The 22,735-nt window shown below is 44.4% G+C and overlaps 1 protein-coding gene across 3 annotated transcripts in view; it reads right to left on the reverse strand.

Moving 5' to 3' along the window:
- Window positions 1-22,735, reverse strand: part of TGFB2 (transforming growth factor beta 2) — an 81,163-nt gene that overhangs the window by 20,994 nt on the left and 37,434 nt on the right. For all 3 annotated transcript variants that reach the window (XM_068541811.1, XM_068541812.1, XM_068541809.1), the window contains one exon: window positions 8,489-8,652. In XM_068541811.1, coding sequence (XP_068397912.1) covers window positions 8,489-8,652 — 164 coding nt within the window. The remainder of the gene's footprint in view (window positions 1-8,488; window positions 8,653-22,735) is intronic.

The following is a 22,735-nucleotide window of genomic DNA, read 5'->3' on the forward strand; positions in this document are numbered from 1 at the left end:
TCCGGGAAGATCCCACATGCCGCGGAGCAACTAAGCCCGTGCACCACAACTACTGAGCCTGCGCTCTAGAGCCCGCGAGCCACAACTACTGAGCCCGCGTGCCACAACTACTGAAGCCCGTGCACCTAGAGCCTGTGCTCCACAACAAGAGAAGCCACCGCAATGAGAAGCCCACATACCTCAACAAAGAGTAGCGCCCGCTCGCCGCAACTAGAGAAAGCTGGGCACAGCAACAGAGACCCAGTGTAGACAAAAATCAATAAATAAATAAATAATAAATAAAAAGCAGGCCAAGGCCATCTACCTTGAATTATCACTGTAAAGCCTTAGGGGTGTGGATCGTTTAAAATCTTTCGCGGAGATGAGATACAATGTCCATTAGAAGTAGCTGGGGATTCGCTCCTCCCCACTAAAATCTTTGTTTACTTATTTTGCTCCGTAAACATCAATTCACTCTTTCACCCTCAAATCTGAAAAATCATTTCATATGGACTATACAGCTTGAAGCCAAAGATAAATGGATATAAATGACTTACGATTTAGCCGCTGTTTTGTATAGCCTTGCAAGGGATCTCTGAAGATGAGATTTCATCACATTTGACAAACCCATTACTGTACAAATGCAAATCCAACTAGGCATTAAAATCCAAGGATTGGGAATTCCCTGGTGGTCCAGTGGTTAGGACTCCGCACTTGCACGGCAGGGGCACGGGTTTGACCCCTGGTCGGGGAACTAAGATCCCGCATGCTGCACAGCACAGCCAAAATAAATAAATACATCAATCAATCAATCAATCAATCCCAAGGATTAAAGAAAGAGGTCAGAAAAAGCAGGAGGACAGATTTTATTTTACTTTTGTTCATCACAGGTCTGACAGAGTATTCTGTAGAGGGGGGAGTTCCTTTGTTAAGGCAAAGGTGACTTCAACTGAAGCTGGACGCCCTACCTCTACAAAAATAAACACCACCATTGCCCCTCTTAAGGCCATGGTTGGGAAATCTAAGGTGCCTTGGAAATCCACTGAGCTTGTTTCATCCCAGCACCTTTATCTTCTACTGATTAATAGGGAACTACCAGCAGACTGTATTCTACCAAGATCTGACACCAACATTTGTGGCCTCACATCAGCCCCTTGTGAGAAGGTGACATTTTTCTCCTGATGTATGATGTATGATGTATGAACCCAGTATATTGCATTGCCTCCCAGGGAGTTCTTTTGCATGGTTTTTTTAGTGGTCTCAAGCTAATAAATTAAGCTAATGATAACCTGGCAACTGCCTTTGGCAGGTAATTCTGTAGAGAGCTCTTCCTCTTGGAGGAATCAAAGACTTAGAAGTCAAAATCTAAGAGATGACGAGGAAGGAAGGGAACTAACCTAGGTTGACTGCCATCTCTCCATCCGACAGTTATATACACTGTTTTATTTCACCCTTACAATAAACAGCAAGTGAATTGGAATTATTAAAAAAAAAAAACTTGGATCACAACGCCCATACCAGTGAACACTACACCATGCTGTCTCATTAAGGGTGACTAGTGAACGAGTGAATAAAAGAAAATGCTGTGCATAGTAATTAACCAAACCTGCTCCTATCTCAATCTGATGCATTCAGATATTCCTGCTATAAATATTGTTGGGCTCAAAGAAATCTCTTGAGTCAGGCACATGGTGTATTGGAATTATCTGCCTGTCCACCCAAGGAGTCCAAACAAGATGGCAGACTGCCCCCAAATTCTCACAGCTCCCTTTCTGGAAGGAATGAGTTCTGAGGCATTCCTCTGGATTCTCCAAATTTTGTTCTAGGAGTCCCTCGGGTATACCTCTATTAGTGGAAAGACGGTACTGTTGAGACACCATTTACACGTCTGTTCCTCCACCAGACCCTGAGCAACTGGAAGGCAGAGTCTGAGTCTGATTTATCTGTAGATGGCTGGCACCAGTTCTGGTGCCAACGCGAGGAGGAGCTCACTTGGAGTTTGCTCACTACGACTCCATACAGTGGGTTAGTGTGGCAGATTAAAGATGGCTGCAACTTCTTTGACACTCCTCCCATCAAGAGTTGGGGTCTATTTCCTTTCCCTTTGAATCTGGGCTGGGCTGTAGGTCATTTGATCAATAGAATAAGGTGAAAATGATGCTCTGCTAGTTCTGGGCCTTGTTTTTAAGCAGACTGGCAGCTTCTGCCTTGGACACTTGGCCCCTTGAGCCTCATGTAAAAAGCCTGACTACTCTTCTGGGAAGACTGCGTGGATACATCCTGAAACCATTTAGAGAGGAGGAGGGGCTCAGTCATCCCATCCAAGCTCCAAGCTTACGAGCAAACTCATCACAGATCCTCCAGACCAGACCAGCTGCTACCTGAATACCATCAAGTGACCCCAGTCAAAGTCACATGGAGCAGAACAGCCCAGCCAAGTCTTGCCCAAGCTTCTGACCCTTAAAAATCGATAAAATAATTGATATTTGAGGCGATGAAATTTGGGGGCAGTTTGTTATACAGTGACTAGATCATCGAAATATTACAAAGGTACAAATCTTATTATCCTAGAGGTGGTAAAGTTTTAAATGAACAGTGAAGAGATCCATAGACAGAGAAAACAAATTTTTGGTTACCAAAGGGGAAAGGGAGGGGGGGAGGAATAAATCAGGAGTTTGGGATTAACACATACACATTACTATATATAAAATAGATAACCAACAAGGACCTACTGTATAGCACAGGGAACTATACTTGATATTTTGTAATAAGCTATAAGGGAAAAGAGCCTGGAAAAGTATATATATATATATATATATATATATATATATATAAAGTATATATATATAAAAAGTATATATATATATATAAAGTATATATATATAAAAAGTATATATATATATATATAAAACTGAATCACTTTGCTGTACACCAGAAACTAACACAACATTGTAAATCAACTATACTTCAATTAAAAAAAAAAAAAGAAATGGGAAATAAGTGTGAAAAGGGCGTAAGTTGGTGAGAGGAAGCTAGACATAGCTGGGATTTCCAAGGCCCTCTGAGGTCAGCACCCCTAAACATAAGTATTTTTTGGTGGTCTCACGTGGCCACGAGGTCATGGGCACCCTTACATAAGTTATTAATTTCTTGGTGCTTCATTTCTTTGCTTGTGAAATTGGGGACTTAGCCCCCTCCAAGATGGCAGATACCCTTGCTCTTGTTGGTGATATTCAATTGAAGAAGATTCCCCTCTCCTGTTTTTTTTCCCTCTCATAACTCTGGGCGTGATTTTAATCATAAATACAAGCACAACTTAATCAGAGAAAGATGTATTCCATTCTCCAAATGGGCTGAGAGCTCTACTAAATATTAGTAGGTTCAAAAGCATTCCCAGAGCACTGGAGCTTTATCGGAGCATATTTCAATAAAGGCTGCCTTTGTCATAAATCTCTAAAAATATAGTAAGGGTCACTCCTATTTGGAAAAATGTTCAGTTTTCCTCTTTTTTGCCCTCTTTCCCTTCATATCAGAAGGCTTTATCCCTTTCGTATTCCCTCCGATACTGGTGTACATCTGAAGTCATACTATGATCACACCAGTATACGCTCTTTAGAGCCTGTTAACATAACAGAAGTCAGAGGTAGCAGGAGGACAGTGCGGTTTTATATTACCACCATTCATCACAGCTCTGACAGACTATTCTGTAGAGGGGAGAAGAGTGAGAGTCGCCTTGCCAAACTAAACATGATTTCCACAGAAGCTCGGGTATCCTGACTCTCCCAGGCAGGGAGAAATCAACAGATGCACAGCCCTGGACAAAACTAACTCTGAACTCACTCCCGGAAATGCTATCTTAGGTCTTTCTAGCCTGGGATTCGGACTCTAGAAAGAGGACCCATATACATTTTATGGGACAGAATGACCCCCAAAACTTGGGATATGCCTTAAATCTGTGATTCCCAATGGAGAATGGAGAATGATCATATCTGAATCATGAGGAGAGCTGTTCGAAACCACGTCTGTCCAGAGGCAAATCTTTTCCTCTCCAGGGAGAATCAGAATCTCCAGGAAAGGGACTATGGACAGGCCTTGTAGAAGTTCCCCCAGGGCATTTAGAGGTGCGGAAGCACCTCCTGCACCCACATGTGAGCTCGCGCGCGTGCACACGCACACACACACACACACACACTCCCCCTGCTTAAAATCGATGTCCTGAGGAATCCTAATAAATCATCCATACAATCATCTAAACACCCTGAAAACCTAGGCCTAGTCATCCTATCTCTCTTCCTCTAGGAAGTAGATTGTCAACCATGTGTCCAGTAATACAGTAGTCAAAGGGAATCTAGAAACTTCAGAGGCTTTGTTCTTCTGAATAGTTGAGCTCTCCACATAGCTACAGAGCTGCCCATTTAAGCACTGAGTATTTTATTTTTCAAAATAACATTTCAGCAATTTTGCATAGAAAACTCTCTAGTACTTTACGGCACGTGTTCAGTTACCTGAATATAGTTAAGCCTCACCTGCATAACTGAAAGCCGTTATTGTAAGCATCCATTTCTGTCCTGGGACTTGAAGAGGGAGTTTATCACTGAAGGCCACAAAGACTTCCAAATGCATGGAAGGCAAGTGGCAAGTTGGAGAAGAACAAGCCAAAAATGGGACTCCAAATAAAAAGGCCACAAGCAGATGTCAGAATCCAGATAGGGTGCCACAGAGATAAAGACTGGGTTAACTACAAACAGGATAAGATTTAGGAAAATTGTCCATACAGGCACTGCATTCTATGACTTGATCTTCTGGGCTGGCATTACTGGGGTGCACAGGCAAACATGTCAAGTCTGAAGGGTCATCTCCTCCTGTCAGAGTGTCTTCCCCCAGCACTCCTTCTAATCCAGTGCTTCGAATTTCTTGTGGTCCCAAAAAAGGACCAAAGGCTGCCTTTCCGGTGAGTCAGCTGTGTGTGTGTGCGCTATGTCTTCTGTGAGGGTGCTCAGGGACCTCTCTGACTTACTACCTGGACTTTGGCTGTGTTTCAGGAGGTCAGATTGCCGCATAGCTGAGCTCCAGATAGATAAGGAGATGTTATTCTTCCTTATTTTCCTCTAAAACTACCTCCTTCCTGGATCCCGTGTTCAGTGTCACTGAACAAGCCCGAGGTCACGTTCTCCAGACGATGAGCTTCTGTTTGGGGCTGTATCTTTTCCAATTGGGGGGCTTTAGTTGGAGCAGAGCCTGCTGCTTGTGTCATGGGGTGGCCAGTGCTGCAATAACCTCTGGGAAGGTACACATCCACTGAGGACTCACTGAGGTCCTCTAAATTACCAGCCTCCAGGGACAGATCCCCTCCCGGAGATGAGATGGCCTCTGGGAGGAAGACAAACCATCAGTAACCCGCTATCAGAGGCCACTCCTCGGAGCAAGGTCAGGAGCCAAAGAATAACGGTGATTTAGCAGCTTACGTTACAGGCAACAAAACCTAACAGACCTTGCCTTCAATTAACTGAAGTCGCGTAATTGAAACAGGGCCAGAGAGAACAATCTATCTGCACAGAGGCGCATGTACGAGAGACTTAATTGAAAAAGAAGAAAAAAGAGGATAGGGAATCATGTTTTTGTTTTTATTTTTCAAATCACCTTGCAATATCTCTGGCTACCTTTGATCAAGCTGCTTTTTCAGAGAACTCAGTCTTTGCTTTCCCTCCTAATACCACTCCACCCTCTGGCCGGCCTAGTTTCTCTTATTTTTCTTCTATTCCGGCTGATATTGAGGCAAAGAGGTAGGGAAGGATTTGCTACAAACAGCAAATGTGGTGAGGAGTGAGTGCTTGAGAATCAGAGCTGGACCTGTGTCCCAGCCCCGCCTCCTCCTAGCTGTGTGACCCTGGCCAAGTGACTTAATTTCTCTATGACTCAGCATCTTTCTCTGTAAAAAGGAGAAAGAATCCAGTAGTAGAAAGAATATTTGAAATGAGTGAAGGTGGTCTAAAGGTACGAACTTCCACTTGTAAGATGAATAAGTTCTGGGGATGTAATGTACAATATGGTGACGACAGTTTGTAATAGTGTATTAAATATTTGAAATAAGAGAGTAAATCTTAAAAGTTCTTACCACAAAGGGAAAAAAACTGTGACTATGTGAAGTGGTACATGTTAACTAAACTTATTGTGGTGATCATTTTGCAATATATACATATATCAAAACCTTATTCAAGGTTGTACACCTTGAACTGATACAATGTTATACGTCTGTTATAAGTCAATAAATGAAAAAAAAAGATACCTCATCATGCAAACTTCACAGGAGAGCTGTGTATACAAATGGAGGCAACACTTATAAAGGGCTTAGCAGAGGGCCTGGTACACAGAAAGTCGACCCTGTCTGATACTCTTAGAACGCGCATTAAGATTTTAAGGTCTCCACGGAGAGGGCCCTGAGGATCTAAGCAAGAACTACTTTTCATGAACACACATGTAAACTGGTACTTGAAAACCGTTTTAACAACTTCAAACTCATTCTCTGAGATTCCGTGTACAATGCTTATTTGTGTGGGAATTTTTCCATTTTCCCAATAAATGCAAAGAAAAGTCTTATCCAGATTACCAAATTTTCCAAATGTTTACAATCCAGGACAATTAGAGGTCTCCACATGCAGATGTCAATTCCTTTCATTCCCTCAAGTAAGCACGCTTTTTAGTCATGTTGTCTCACATGCCTCCTCCTTAACATTGGGGTTCTCGGGTCTGTTCTCATTCAGTCTCCCTCTACATATCTTCCCTGGAGGGCAACACTCTGCCCTAGTCTCTCCTCACCTCCTGGCACTGAGTACCATCTCTTTGGTACCCTCAACAGGCCCCTTCAAAGGAGACCCTGTTTTGGTACAAGTGGCTCCTTCTGTCAAGAATGACCATCCCTCATCCTGTTTTAACAGATGCTTCTTGAGACCCCACCCAAACGTCAAGTCCCTGGTGAAATCTTTCCAACTCTGCCCTCTACAGACACTGTTCATATGACACTATGACATATTCACTATGACCTGATCTGCCTCCCTTGCCCAACTCAGGGCTTTCAGAGCAGTGCTTTCATGTGTATCAGATCCCCTAAAGATCTTGATAAAAATCTAGATTCTGATCTACATTCTGTGCATTCTGATTTGGTAAGTCTGGGCTGGGGCCTGAGATTCTGCATTTCTCCCAGCTCCTAGGTAATGCTGATGCTACTGCCCGATAACCCACGTAAGTAATAAGCTGTTAAGAACATCTCTCACATCTCAGGAACTTGGTATCATCACCATCATCATCATCATCATCATCATTATCACCATCACCATCATCATCATCATATCATCATCATCACCAGCATCATCATCATCATCATCACCAGCAACATCATCATCATCACCATCATCATCATCATATCAACACATCATCATCACCATCATATCATCATATCATCATCATCATCACCATCATCATCATCATCATATCATCACCATCATCATCACATCATCATCACCACCACCACCATCATCATCATCATCATCACCACCACCACCATCATCATCATCATATCATCACCATCATCATCATCATCATCATCACCACCACCATCATCATCATCATCATATCATCACCATCATCACCACATCATCATCATCACCACCACCACCATCATCACCATCATCACCACCATCATCATCATCATCATCATCATATCATCACCATCATCATTATCATCATCATCATCACCACCATCATCATCATCATATCATCACCATCATCATCATCATTATCATCATCATCATATCATCACCATCACCATCACCATCACCATCATCATCATATCATCACCATCATCATCATCATCATCATCACCACCACCATCATCATCTTTTGATGCAGCTGCCTAGCAACTGTACTTAGGGAGATGAGATGTCAGGGCTGCCTGAAATCATGGCGGACAGTGGTGAACAGAGGATGTGCATCTGGTGTGGGATGGACTAGAAAGTGCGGGTAGAATCAGAGAGGAAAAGGAGGCAGGATGAGGTTAGTGAAGAGACAGGAGGTAGCAAAGAGAGGAAGAAAAGAGAGTGAAAAAGATGGAGAGAGAGACAACAGGAAGGAAGTGACGAGGGAAGAAAAGGAGAAAGGGATGGCCATCGAATGAGAAAAGAAAGGTAGCTGACTTCCCTCCTTGGGGTGGGACTGGTCCTACATCATCTGACTTTACAGAGTAGGGGGTGGACTTCTGGACTTGAGCCCTCCCGAGGGTGGGCACTCTAGCCATTCATGCCCAGAGCTTCCCCCCTTCACTCTAAATGTTCTGCTTTCCTGAGCAAGTGAGGAATGAACTGTCACGGTGAGATGAATAATAAATGAGGGTCTATGTCATGATTATGCGTGTAGAAAGCGGCGTATCTCAGTTCAGAAAATCTCAGTCTGTAGGAAGTCCTTTATCCTAAGACTTCGAACTGATTGTCCATTCAAACACCCAAACAAAAGTTACCTGATACAGTTCGATCCGTTGTTCAGGCACTCTGGCTTTCGGGTTCTGTAAACGAAAGACTCTGAACTCTGCCTTCACCAAATTGGAAGCATTCTTCTCCATGGCGGAGACGTCAAATCGGACAATTCTGAAGTAGGGTCTGTAGAAAGTGGGCGGGATGGCATCTGTAAAAAGTTAGGGCAATCATTCAAAATGATAAAAATCCATTGTTCTCTCACAAAAGACCACGCAGCATGAGATAGTCTAAGAAACCATACGGGAAATATCTACAGAATGATTGCGTTTCCAATGGCCAATTTAATATCATTAACAATTGAACCAGAAAAAAAAAATATAAACATCTGCATTTGGTTACAGGAGCAACCGATTAATAGGGATTAACAAACCACTTCCAACTCCATTTGAGGCTATAAAGTTAACCCTCTCCTTTGAAAGCTGACAGAGTGGTGGAAAACCCTAGATGGTTATAAATTGGAACAAGTTCATGACAGTGGATGCCTGGAGAGAGCCGTCAGGCTTGCGTACACTTTCATCAGTTGTGCCAGGAAAAGAGCTCCTAATGGCAAGCAGTTTGCCCATGTATTTTTTTTCCTTGAAATTTTGGCACTCAAACACTCTGTTCTCTCCAGCTTCATGGACTGCATCTTTTTTGGCTTTGATAATTTGGTCTTTCACACACATAGGACCAAATACACCCTCTAGACAAGTTAGGGTGAGGACATTTGAATAAAAATACACATATACTGGCTATACCAGTCCAGTCTTAAAATCCTTTATTCGGCATAAATGTCCATTGGTGGGAGGGAATCCTAGCTAATGAAGAGAAAAAACAATCAACCCAAATGCCTTCTGTTCTGAGCCATGAAAAATACAGAGATGCAGAAAGCCCACAGCAATTTCAAGTTCATGGGCTGCTAGAATTTTGCTGTTATGTTGTAGTAACCTGTCATTGCCTTTGAATACGCAACTTGAGGTTACCCCCAAACCAAAGCAAGTCCAAATTCTATCCCCATACTTCATATACAACACCGATTTATTAAGCACCTACACTGGGAAGGCCGCCTGTTACCGGTACATTCCTACAGTATAGGTAGAATAGGTATATTTCTACAATATTCTTCCAAAATCTCCTGCAAACTTACTTTCATTATTCTGGAATGTTCCATCCAATTCTGGTGGCTCCATGATTTTCTACCCCCTCCTCAATTGTGTCACTTCATTGGAACATAACCATTCATTTTTTTATGGCTTCTTACAAATGTTTTTATTACTTCATTATTATGTTTGCTTATTTTGTTTTCCCCATGAAATTTTAAGAATCTTGAGGACTAACCATATTTTCCAGGTCTTTCTTTTTCCCCATCTACCTAGGACAGGGCTCTGCACACATGGAGTTCACCAAATATCCACTGTTTACGAAGTTGGTCATCAACAGGAGTCTTGAAAGACTCAGGCATCTGGCTATTGGCAATACTAGCTTCTTATTAAATAAATGAACCATCCTGGTGATCTTAAAATAGAAATAAATACCTTTTGTGATTTCCTGGGAAATCCATGCCCTGACAATTACACTGAAAAAAAAAAAAAAATGCTAGGAACACACCAACATTTCCTCATCTTAAGAGCTCTGAACTTTTTTTCCCTCGTAGAGGCTTTTCCCCATCCCTTTCCCATGTCCTGTGACTGCTGGAAAGCAGCTCATGGGGAAGTGGTGAATTTCAAACCATGCTCTGCTCGATGACTGCTTCACAAAGGACTGTGTGAATTGAGGCTTTGTAGCTCAGAAGCCTCAGAAACAAAAACAAACAAGCAAGCAAACAGAACCCCCCAAATCTAAAGCACCCACGTTTCAGAGAAAAGAAGGTATTCATGCGGACACGGGGATGGCCCGCTGCATCACTACCGTGAAATACTTGGTGGACAGTTTCAGGCAGACATACATTCACCCAGCCAGAAAGGTTTGGGGAGCCCCCTAGCTTAGCAATTTGCAAAGGTAGCTGCAGGAACAAACTGACCTTTCTCTCCGCTGGAACGTGCCCAGCCCAGGTGATTGGACAGGCTTGTCCCATCCTGATCAGCTCAGCTGAAAACAGTCTGGGGGCCCAGGTAGAGAGGCCTGGGGAGGGCTGGGGCCAGGCCTCCTGGCTTCACACACTCTCTAGTTTGGCCAGAACCTTCCACAGGCCTAGTGGCTGCATTCAAGTTCGCATGGCCTCCCCATTAGACAGCAGAAGCTTCAAACATGCTTTGAAAGAGCATCCTGAAAGCGCAAAGCTGCTTCAGTGCATTTCCTGTCATTAGCAAGAGTAAACATCTCATTGGTTTTCTCCCTCTTATTGGAACCCCCTTCAGGCCTGTGTTACTTCCACAGACACCCATCATTCACACCCGCCAACCCCAACTTTATCCTTCCATCAAGTTTGTAAATAAGTGCTCTTGAGATTTATTTTTATTCTCTTTTGTGTTTATTAAGCTTTGAACAATTTTTTTCCCTTTCTGGTCCTCTGCCCATAAACACACTTTCTTTATATGGCCGCTTTGGACCAGGAGGTCAATTTTGTTTCTCCTTCTTCTAAGCAAATCATCCAATGATCCTGTCCTAGGCTTTCGAGCTTTGAAGGGGTGTTTGCAAATATTTACAGGAATCGCTTGATAGTTAAGTACGTTGTTCTGCTCTGCTCCCTATACCCTGGCAAAGAGCCCTCCTCCCCTCTGGCCATTATAACCATTTTGGCTGTTTCAACTGCCTGATAATACAAATCCACAGTTTTGGTTCTTGCTTTATAAGTCGAAGCAGTTAACACAGGAGGTGAAATGGCAGCTGAACATTCCCCACCAGTGCGTCCGCTTTGGTCTTGTGACCACAGTGAAGGGACCAGGCCAGCAGGACACAGCAGCTTTTCCCACACCCCTGCTCCAGCACCCGAGAGTGGGAGCTCATTGGATAAAGACTGGTAACTAAAGAACTGACTACCACTTCTAAGGGTCAGCCCCAGCTGTCCCTGGCTGCCCTCTGCTACGGGTCACCAGTCCCCTGCCTGGCTGAGGAACTTGAGCGACTTGCCAAATATCCTTACATTTGGGGGAAAAAATAAAAATCACAGCAAAGTGCTGGGGCCTAGCCTGTGACCCTGCCCTTACCTCATAAAGGCTTTTGGACGCCTGGTGCAAAGAGCTCAGCGTGGCCCCTCTACACCCAGCCTGGATGCTGAGGCTTGCTTCCTGGGCTCGGGGTGGCTGGGTAGGTAGTTAACGGCTTGGGCAGTCCTAATGCACCCATCTAGCCTTGGAGGGATGGAGCTTTTTTCTCCACCTTCTCCAAGAACTCATTTCCCCCTTTGGAATGGGACATCTCTCTAAAGGCCTCTGGAATTCCGATCCAGTTCCTACCCCACTGCCAGGTAGTCGGGGACTTGTGTTTGACCTTTGCCAACTTGCCCACGCTCACGCTAGTTGGCGCTCTCCCCTCCATGTCTGACCCACTTTTTTCGGTCCGATCAGATGTACCTTCCTCTAGCCCTGTGGATTTCAGACCACCAGGCTTGCTCTGCTCCTCCCCTCCCCTGCCGCCCTCTGTCCCCTGTGCCTTCCTCTCGTGGAAAAGCTTGCACATGGGAGATTCCAGAATGCCATCCAGTGAGTGGTATTCCCCTCCCCTCAACCCTGGCCACACATCCCTGCTAAATCCCACTTGGGGGAACAGACAGAGGAAAAAAAGAAAAGGAGGAAATCTAGCTACTGATTTACAAAGTAACCATGTACAGGATGCCTAAACCTTTTGAGAGCATAGGATCACAAGCTACTTTTATAAGCATTCTAGGTTGACTTGTCCTCTCTTCCAAATTATTGATTAGCTCATTTGTAAATCATCTTCTCCTTGTGTTAGCACCCTGCGGTCAGGAATCTTCACTTAGAGTTCTTTGGTTCCCCATGGCCCAGGGATGGCTTCGTGGGCATGTGACCAGGGTGGTGGCACCGGGTCCCAAGCTCAGAAAAGCCTCACACTGGAGTTTGATGCTCTGTGGTCACCATCTTGAGACCCTTAATCATTTCATCTTTGAATTTAGGCTTCATACGTGAAGTCTGATGGGACAACGGAGCACGTGCAGGGGCAGGGGGCCTCACTCATGTGCTGGGCCACCCTCCCGTCACCTCCAGGCCTCCCCGGGATTGGCGCTCAGCCCCCTGCCCCTCACCCCCAGGAGAGCCGGCATCAGGCGCCCACCCCTGAACATCTCCGGGCAGGGCATGGGGGCAGCTGTTTCAGCTGAGGCTGGCAGCATATTCAGAGGCAGCCCAGTGGGAGAAAGTAGCTAGTCCTTCTACAGTCACGTACAGTTATAGGATCCGAATGCAGTGGGACCTTTAAGGCCATTTGAATTTTAACCCCAAATCAAAAAGTCCTAGCTATGGGGCAACAGGGACATCAGTGGGCTTTTCTGAGGCTGTTTCTTCATCTATATAAGGAAGTAAATAATTTCCTAGCTCATATGTATTGACTCAGGTTGTCAGTTCACACAAGCGAGCAGACAGAACATTCAAGCACTGGGTCTCGCACAAATTTCCCCTCAAGAACGTCCCTTCCTATCCCCCTTTCCATCCTGCAACAAAGATGCTAAATGGTTCTTGGGCCTTCCTTGAATGTCCCACCGAGAGAGAACACTCTCTTACCACCTAACTTAATTAGAAAAGAAGGGGCAGAAGCAGCTAAGTGTCCTGGGACAGTTTATAAATGACTCTGAACAAAAACCAAAGAAAGGTCTTACAGCATCACCAATACGTGAGGAGCTCTGACAGAAAGTGTAGATTTGGAGCCTGAAAGAAATACCCCAAGGATGTCCAGAGCTCAGCCTTTCGGGAGGCAAGGCTTCGACCATCTATCCTGAATCTGGTAGCAGGTTGAGCTAGATGGCCACCCAGCTCACTTGCAGCTCTGCCATTTCATCATTCTCATTTTGATATTCTCCACGGATGGAGCCTCCAAAAAGTATTTTTTCTCCCCTAAATTTTACATTAGATGACTGTCCCTCACCACCTGCTTTAGAGTCACATGGGGGGCTTATGAATATGCTTATTACCTGCCTCTATCCCAGACCTACTGTGTGAATCCCAGGTGATTCTGTTTTACATCCAGATTTGATAACATCTGCCCTAGACAATGTCTAACCATAATGAACTTGGCCCAGGCTTCCCTTCCCTTCAGTGTTATGAACTGGTTAGGGATGAATAAAATATGTCTATCCCACCATCCCCACCCTAAAAAGAATGGCCTGGTCTCACTGCAGCCTCAGAATTTACTTCACAATCCCCTCCCATTTTCTAATAGTTTTATATGCTTCATGTCTGCTAAGAAGGTGTTTTTAATCCCCATTTCACAGATTCAGAAATCAAGAGCAAGGAGAGTGAAATAACTCCTGGCTAAGGGCAAGGTGAAGCTGGCCTGTCAATCAAAAGCTCTGGCTTTTCACCACAATACCCTGCCTTCCGTGCAAAAGAGTCCCCTGAGTCGAAGACATGAATCCCACCCCAGGCAGAAAGACCAACACCCTCACTGGAGCACTGTTGCAAAAACGGGCACAAAGAAGTAGCTCCTGCATAACTAGAGATCTGTTTGACCTTGCAGTAAAGCTCCAGAAACTTTAATGCAAGGCCCAGTATTTTCACTGATGCTCCTTAAAAGAATGGCTCTGGTTTGGAGATCCGGGGCTTGTTCAGGCGGAAGTTCCCCCCAAGAGGCACTTTGCTAATACTAGGACTGCCCAGGACCTTTTGGACGCCCGTACAAGATGTGCCTGGTGCCTCTACCCTCAGTAGCATTCACTGGCTCTCATCCCCAAGCTCCTCAAACAAACAGAACAAACTCTTCATTCCCCTTTCCAGAAATGACTGCACTTTCCCTACAGCTCTGCAGTAATTGGCGTGGACTTTTGACAGTGCTTAACGGGTGTAGCGGCCCCTCATTCCTGACATCCCCAGCTTTGAGGGAAGTAGTTTGGGGTTCATTAGACATTCCCCAGAGAGCAGCAAGACAAGCAACCCGCCACATGATTGGAGGGCAAGAAATGAGCTGCTATTTGTATGTGCGCGGACACAGCCAACAAGAAACCAAGACAATTGTGTTTGGGGGTTTCCTCAAATTTGTCTTGGCACACGGGAGATAGATTGGATTTCACTACCCCATCCCAAACACTGCTGACATTCAAGTCACAGCAATTTAACACAAAGTGACTGAGGAATAAACAGTGAGCCCATCACCAGTGGTTTCTGATGTTCTCCCCGGCCATCCCTCCTATTAAATGTAACCCAGCACTGCAGCATCTGTGATGGAAAGTGGGTGTCTCCGAGCAGGGGACAGACCTAATGTGCTGCTGGCGGTTGGGAGTCACTGTGTCAGCATCAGCTTATGTGACTTGGCCTTCATCTAGCTGCTATTTGAGACTGTGCACAGTGTCAGCAGGACCGTTTTGGCCCCTTCTTACACAAAACCAAAAAAGCAAAAGTAAATTCACAGTGATGCTGGCCCACAGTGGTTGGTTTTCTTCAACTATGACAGACACGGTGTTTCTAGTGTCTACTCCAAAGTTGCCGTCACCTTCATAAAAACCCCACTTATGTGGAGACACCTATTTTGTTTTGATTCTCCTACGTTTCTCATCGTGCTCAGGACTGTGTATGGAGAGGGCACCCGGACCCACTTTTGCGGGCAGGTGGACCACGAATGGGACATCTTCCTTTGGAATGACGTCACAGTGGGAGGCTGTCCTCTTGTTTGGAGTAGGTGATTGAAGCCACTCTTCTCTGCCATTGTCTCATTCTTTAAAGCACATACAACTCTCTTGGTTTTTTTTTTTTCTTCCTCTCTCTCTCCTTATTTTCTCTCCTTCCTTTGTTCCATTTTCTTTCTCTCTTTTCTTACTTCTCTTCAATCTGTGCTTCTTTTTCTCTAAAAAAAGGCGGGGGGGGGGGGGGGGTTGGGGGGAAACTCCCTGGTGGCACAGTGGTTAAGAATCCTCCTGCCAATGCAGGGGACACGGGTTTGAGCCCTGGTCTGGGAAGATCCCACATGCCGCGGAGCAACTAAGCCCGTGCACCACAACTGCTGAGCCTGCACTCTACAGCCCGCGAGCCACAACTACTGAGCCTTCGAGCCACAACTACTGAGCCCATGAGCCACAACTACTGAAGCCTGCGCACGTAGAGCCCGTGCTCCACAACAAGAGAAGCCACCACAATGAGAAGCCCGCGCACCGCAAGGAAGAGTAGCCCCTGCTCGCCACAACTAGAGAAAGCCCACACGCAGCAACAAAGACCCAACACAGCCAAAAATAAATAAATTAAATAAATAAATTTTTTTTACATGTTAAAAAAAAGGGGGAAGGGGCAAAATCGCCATGATTTTGGTCCACTAATGGCCTTTAAAGAGGCCAATGACCTCATGACATACTTATCCACACAGCTATTCTAGAACCCAGCAATGGCTCCCAACAAGGTCAACAGAAAGAAGGCAATATGCATTGATTCCGCTAACAACAAGTTAAACTTGGAAATGTAGGATCTCGCCCTTAATCTCTTCATGGATGAGAAGCACCCTTTATTTTTAATCTCTTTCTACAGATTGAGAAACGAGTAAAATCTTGCCAGACTTAACACCAAACATTGCCAAAATAAAGATGAAAATGTACCCTCTCGGAAATTCTTGCTCACTGCTGCAGAGAGCCTTCTTAGCCCAGAACAGACAAATTTCAACATTCCCCTTTCCAGAAACTACTGCATGTTCCCTGCAGCTCCATGATGATTGGTGTGGACTGTTTGACATGCTTAATGGGTGTAGTGGCTCCTTGTTAGCCCGAAAATCTTTCTCTAAGCTTTCTAAAATTATAGCAGTGATGCACATAATGGTTATTGCGTGTCTTGTACCGGGAGCTCGTCTCTGTGTTGTCTGTAAGCTTCTTGCTTGTGGCCTAACTTCTTTGTCAGGCAATCGCCTAATTACTTTGAGGCACTGTGCTGCTTTCCTGCTCTGCCCTGAAGCTAAACTAATAAGCAACAGGGCACACCCTGCTAGGATTGCAAGCTGTTTACCAACTTCACCAAGTGGGACAGGCTATTATTGCTAATGTATTAAATTTATAACTTGGGAGTGAGTAAATGTGAAGAGGAAGAGATGGTCTGGATTATCTAGTTTGAAAAGGAAAGCAAATGCAACTAATCTTCATTCTCTCCGAAACTCTTCATTGCACTTAGAAATGAGAACGCATAAAGGGTTTGCCTGGCACCTATTATGTGCTCTCTCAGTGTTACTGGTATCGAATTCCTCTTACTGCAGTTTTCTCTACAAGACAAGACAAGACAGTCTCTCCCAGAACTCCTTCAGTGACGGAGAACTCAAACTTAGGCAGATGACCTACTGCAGTCTCTGACAGCTCCAACTGTACAGAGTTCTTCCCCATCTTGGGCTGAGATCTGCTTACCTACGAGGTCTGCCCACTGGGTCTGGTTCTGCCACACAAGATGATTTACCCCCTTTCCACTTGGCCCTGCTCAGAAATTGTGAAGCCAAATCTCACGTCTCCCTGCCCCCATCTCTTTTCTTTTCTAAGCAAACAAACATTCCTATTTCCTTTTCGTGAGAGCCTTTTACCTTCATGGATGGTATCCTCTTTGCTCCAATTTTAAAATCAGACCCTTAAATCTGAACATAATTCTCAAGGCAGAATAGAGTAGAACTATCACCTTCCTCATTGTGGAACTTATACTTTTATTAATACATCCCAACTGTGAATGATTCTCATTCATTTTCATTCTCTCTCTCCCTCCTGACTGCCCCCACAACACACATTCTCTCTCTCTTTTTACCTTTGTACTCGTATCATATTTTCTATGTTTTGAATGCATAATAAATGAGAAGTCTTCGGTCTTTTCCACACAATCTGTTTTACAGATGCCATTATCTTATGTTTTATACCCTGAGGCTTTTTTGTGTGCAAATTTTACAATATACCCCTATCCAATATGTACTTATTTGATTTGACTCCTCATTTCAAATATGCTGAGATGGATTTGATGTCTGATTTGGTGAACCTGAGCATTCATTTGTTAAATAACATTGCAGAGGACAGAGTCTTAAAATCAGAAATGTTCTTTATGCTGAATGCCAGTCCTGAACCTCAGCTAGAAAGATGGTAGGGAGTAAGAATTGCTTGAAAGGAATGTTTAGTTATCAGATATCTTTATTAGCATTTCAGTAGATGGTCATTCAGTACCTTAAAAAGAATACTAGAGTTTCAAAAGATGGTGCTTTCTTAGGGTTAGTAGATGTGTTCATTAAGGGTGTGGTCTCTTCCTCCATCCTGTTTGTACTGGCAACACAGCTATGGGCAATTAAGATATGGGAACATACAGGAATTATAGGAATCCAGATGAACTGTGGCATGACCGAGTTCTGGAATGGAGCCACAGGTGTTATGCTTGTTTTAAGAATTCATGTTCATTTGGGTGCTAAGCTGCTTTCTGTTCAAGGTCGGGACACCACTTGCGAGAGGAGAAAAAACAGTCTTTAAAGTAACAATCTCCACAGCAAAACTAGACCACGGCTAAGTACTTTGAAATGTTTGAGTGTATCTTATTTTTATTTAATTATCTGAGAGCAAGCCCTACCCTTTAGTTTCAATCTCATGACTTTGGTGTATAACATGTACAAATTTTCCTCTGCTCTTAGGGCCACTGGGAGAGAAAACTGACTAAATGGTAGCAGCCAGGACATCCAAAGAGTGAGTCCAACTGGTCCCAAGTTACTTTACACCCCAGCAAAGGAAGAAGGCACTGTCATTTTTGAAAATGGAAGGAGTATTCGTAAGAAAAAAAAAAAAAAAGAGTTTCTCCTCTTTGGGGAAGCTTCAGCTCTGTCTTACAGCTCTCTCTCTCTCTACTATCTTTTGAAGGCTTCAGGAGCCTTAGTGGCAGGGGTCAAAACTCAGGTGCTTTCTGAAGCTTTCCCCACTCTCTTTTCTCACTGGTGGTTGTGTAGATGGCACAGGACAAATGCCTTTATTTACTTACAAGCCAATGGCTCTCCTACGCTTCTTAAAAAGCATTTGCTAAGTCCCCTTTAAAGAAGAGCTCTTTGAATAAGCCAGTACTTCTTAAATACGTTAGGGTGAAAGCAAATAGAACTCCCAGGGCACCATAGTGATATATACACACATGCATAACCAGAATAAAAAAAGCAGCAAACTAAGGTAGAGAGATGGAACCTTTCTACAACACCAGTGTGGGGTTTACCTGCATGTACTCGGGGAATACTGCGGGTATGCCCTAAAATCAGGGGAATAACTTTCACCAGGTTGGGGTGCATCTGTTATGTCCTTGACACACCATATTCCATTTCTTGTCATATTACAATTGTTTCATTAGACTATTTTTAAAGCCTAGACAACACATCAGAAAGATTTCCCCATGTCAGAAAAGTGGGAAAATAGTCAGTTCCATAACCTCATCTGAATAAATTAATTGAGCTTTTGTGTGTGCAAGGGAAGGAAGGTTACCAATGAAGAACACTGTACAACAGAGCACCCATGAGACACGGTCCTGAGGACAGCTGCTGCCAGAGGAGGTTTGACAAGGGAAACTCGGTAACTCCTCTCAATTCCTTTCAAGGGCTCTTAGACACCCCAAGAATTCTCCTTAGCAGGGAGCAAGCCCTGTGGCTGCCTGGCTATTGCACCAGACTGGAGATCCCTGAGAGCCAGGAAGAGATCTGCGCACGTCTATTTCACCCATCAGAGAGCTCCATTTTAGACCCTCCTGACCAGGCCACCCATTGGACCGACACTTGTAGGAGCGACCCTGGGAACACTGGCTCTATACTGGAGAGAGAAGCCTTTGTAAGTCTCACAAGTACAGGAGCTGAATCATTCATCTTCTCTCTCTCCAAGGCCTCCTAGTACATAGTAAGTGCTCAATAACTATCACAAAGGAAAAGAAGATTAATTCTTTTCTCAAACAGCTAAATCATATGATGAGGACCAGTGTAAATCACAAGCCCTGACATCTTCCTAGGATTTTAATGCCTCACAATGTACTTTCACATACATTACTTCATCTGAGCCTGGTAACTCCTAGGTAGTGTTATCTCCATTCTACTGTTGAGGAAACCATAGTTCAGAAGCCAAATGGTTTTATTTAAATGAGTCTGGGGACTTCTTAGTGCTAACCTCTGACACCAGGCTCGGGACCTGCCCTTCCTGTAAGATATAAAGCAGCTGACAGAGCAAGCAGCACAATCTCTTAGACTGTGCATTCTCAAGTGAAGCCTGGGAAGACAAATTCTGAGACCTTCGTGGTATTCTGACTTGAAGAGATACAGCAACGCTAAAATAAACACTCTGTCTTTTCCACTGGCTCTGATGCTCTGGTGGGAGCGCTTTTCACTGTTATTGTGAATAGCTATTCTAGTGCCAAGGGCAGAAGCATCTTCCTCTAAATGCCCAGCAGCCTGAGAGGGACGGCGCTTAGAAGGAACCAAGATGGAGAAGTGATTTATGCTCAGGCAGCTACCTTGGGGATCACGACATTCAGTGACCTTCCCTGGAACTGGTACTTTGGGAATGATGCCAAGAGAGATTCAAGAGAGAAGGAGGGAGCAGATTCCCCCATGTTTCAGCGGGAGATTAAGATGTCTTCAGGCCATCTCTTTCTTCCACGGTGGGTAAGGGGGAGACTGGACCACAGGCAGCCACAGCAGTGGGCATAAGAAAGACTCAGAGGGACTTCCCTGGCAGTCAAGGGGTTAGGACTCCAGGTTTCCACTGCAGGGGGCATGGGTTCGATCCCTGGTCGGGGAACTAAGATCCCCTAAGCCGCGTGGCTCAGCCAAAAATAAAAATTACAAAAGCAATTAAAAAAAACAAAAAAAGAAGAAGAGAGACTCAGAGATGTTTTTTGACCATCAGCCTCAATGACAAAATCACTTTTTGGTGTATAAAGCGAGTCCACAATTGCCCAGAAGTTTACTGCACTTTTAAAATTTTCCCTCTGGATGTAGGGGATCAGCTGTGACCTCCCCTCCCTCAAGGTGGCTTCACAGAAGTCATTCTGCCTTGAACAGACAATCAGTGCAGCCCAAACACAGATGGACTTTTACAAATGCCAGCTGATCCCTTTGCTTCCTTTTTTTTTTTTTTTTTGAAACCAACTGATTATACATTAATTACTCCTTGTTCATTGTAAGAAGGAAGCTGAGGGGCTCTCAGAGGCAAATATGTGTTCTCCATAGCTCTACTATAATCATACACATGTCTAAGCTCATGTCCATGGCTCTGTGGGTGCCTGGGATCCTCCACTACAGCTTCTAATCTTGCAGAGGACAGACACATGGCCTTGCTCTTGGTGGGCCTCCGGGGCTGCTTTGTTTCCATGAAGGGTAACACCGATGGGGAGAATGATGGGGGTTGGTGGTGCACATACAGACACACGAACTTCACAGCACGTTCAGCAACATAAAATATCCCAGAGAAGGATCCCAGAATCCTAAAAGCATTTTACGAGTCTAATATATAGAGACACAGCACAGAGTCAGTCCTTTTTCCCCAGCCTTCAATCAAGCCAGCTTTTCTCACAAGTCTAGTGTGAATGAAGGGAAGTGAAAAGTGCAAGTGGCAACAGGTCTTGGGTGGTAGCCATTTGGACTGTGGAGGGATTTAAAATGTACCATATGGATCTATTTCTGCTTTGCAAATAAGTTCATCTGTACCACTTTTCTAGATTCCACATATAAGTGATACTATACAATGTTGGTCTTTCTCTTTCTGACTTACTTCACTCTGTATGACAAGCTTCAGGTCCATCTACATCTCTGCAAATGACTCAATTTCGTTCCTTTTTATGGCTGAGTAATAGTCCATTGTATACATGTACCATATCTTCTTTATCCATTCCTCTGTTGATGGACATTTAGGTTGCTTCCATGTCCTGGCTACTGTAAATAGTGCTGCAATGAACATCGGGGTGCATGCATCCTTTTGAATTATGGTTATCTCTGGATGTAAGCCCAGGAGTGGGATTGTTGGGTCATATGGTAATTCTATTTTTAGTTTTTTAAGGAACCTCCATAATGGTCTCCACAGTGGCTGCACCAACTTACATTCCCACCAACAGTGTAGGAGGGTTCCCTTTTCTCCACACCCTCTCCAGCATTTATTGTTTGTAGATTTTTTGATGATGGCCGTTCTGACCAGCGTGAGGTGATACCTCACTGTAGTTTTGATTTGCAAAAGGAGTAGGTATTTGTATCTGTATAACTGATTCACTTTGCTATACAGCACAAACTAATACAACATTGTAAAGCAACTATACTCTAATCAAAAAACATTAGAAGATTAAAAGGCAAAAAATAAAAACTAAAATAAAATGCGCAATATGGGAGGGGCTTTTCAGATGTGAGCCTGAGGAGGGCAGGGCAGTACAATCTCTTGGTACATCTCACTACAGGGCGGCAGCAACCTCTCCAGGACTCAGTTTCCTCGTGTCTAAAAGGATGTTGGGCTTGGACTAGACTCTAAGGCTGGGAGAGTCACTGGCTACTCCTGAGGTTACGGGGATTCAAGATTAAAAAGCTTGGCCTGCACTTTCTAGCAACACAGACACCATGGTACAAAGCAAGCCCACTTTCATTCTCAGCCATCCCTTTCTCTCTCTCATAAACTCTAACCTGTGAAAAGTCTTGACAATTTTCAACTAAAGAGACAACTTCAAGACGTATCTTGCTTTGCCCCCTGTGACCCCAACCTACATTTCTAGCTTCATGGGCACGTCACCATCTCTGCTGCCGTGTCCCCTCCCCCCCGACACCCGCCACAGTGGACTCTCCCCGAAGCCCTAAATGCACCATATGACTTCCAACCTCCAAACATGCCAAGTGCTGACATACCACCACACCCATGCCACGTGAATCCTTCACCTAGAAACTGCTTCTTTACATTTGGCAAATTCTACTCATTCTTGAAGGTCCAGCCCAGTTTCCCCTCTTATCAGAAGAATTTCCAGCTCTTCCAGGGCAGAAGCCATCTCTCCCTTCTTTGGGCCGGACAACACTTAGCCTATTGTGTCTGCTAGCTCTCTCTTTAGATGTTTACCTGACAGATGACAGCATGAGAGCAAGGACTCAGATTCATTTACCTTTAATGTCTGATAATACCAACTCTTGCCTCTAAGAATCGCTACAAGGGTTAACTAAGGCAATGACTATGA

This window comes from Eschrichtius robustus, chromosome 3 (genome assembly GCF_028021215.1).
Source record: "Eschrichtius robustus isolate mEscRob2 chromosome 3, mEscRob2.pri, whole genome shotgun sequence".
Taxonomy (NCBI): Eukaryota; Metazoa; Chordata; class Mammalia; order Artiodactyla; family Eschrichtiidae; genus Eschrichtius; species Eschrichtius robustus.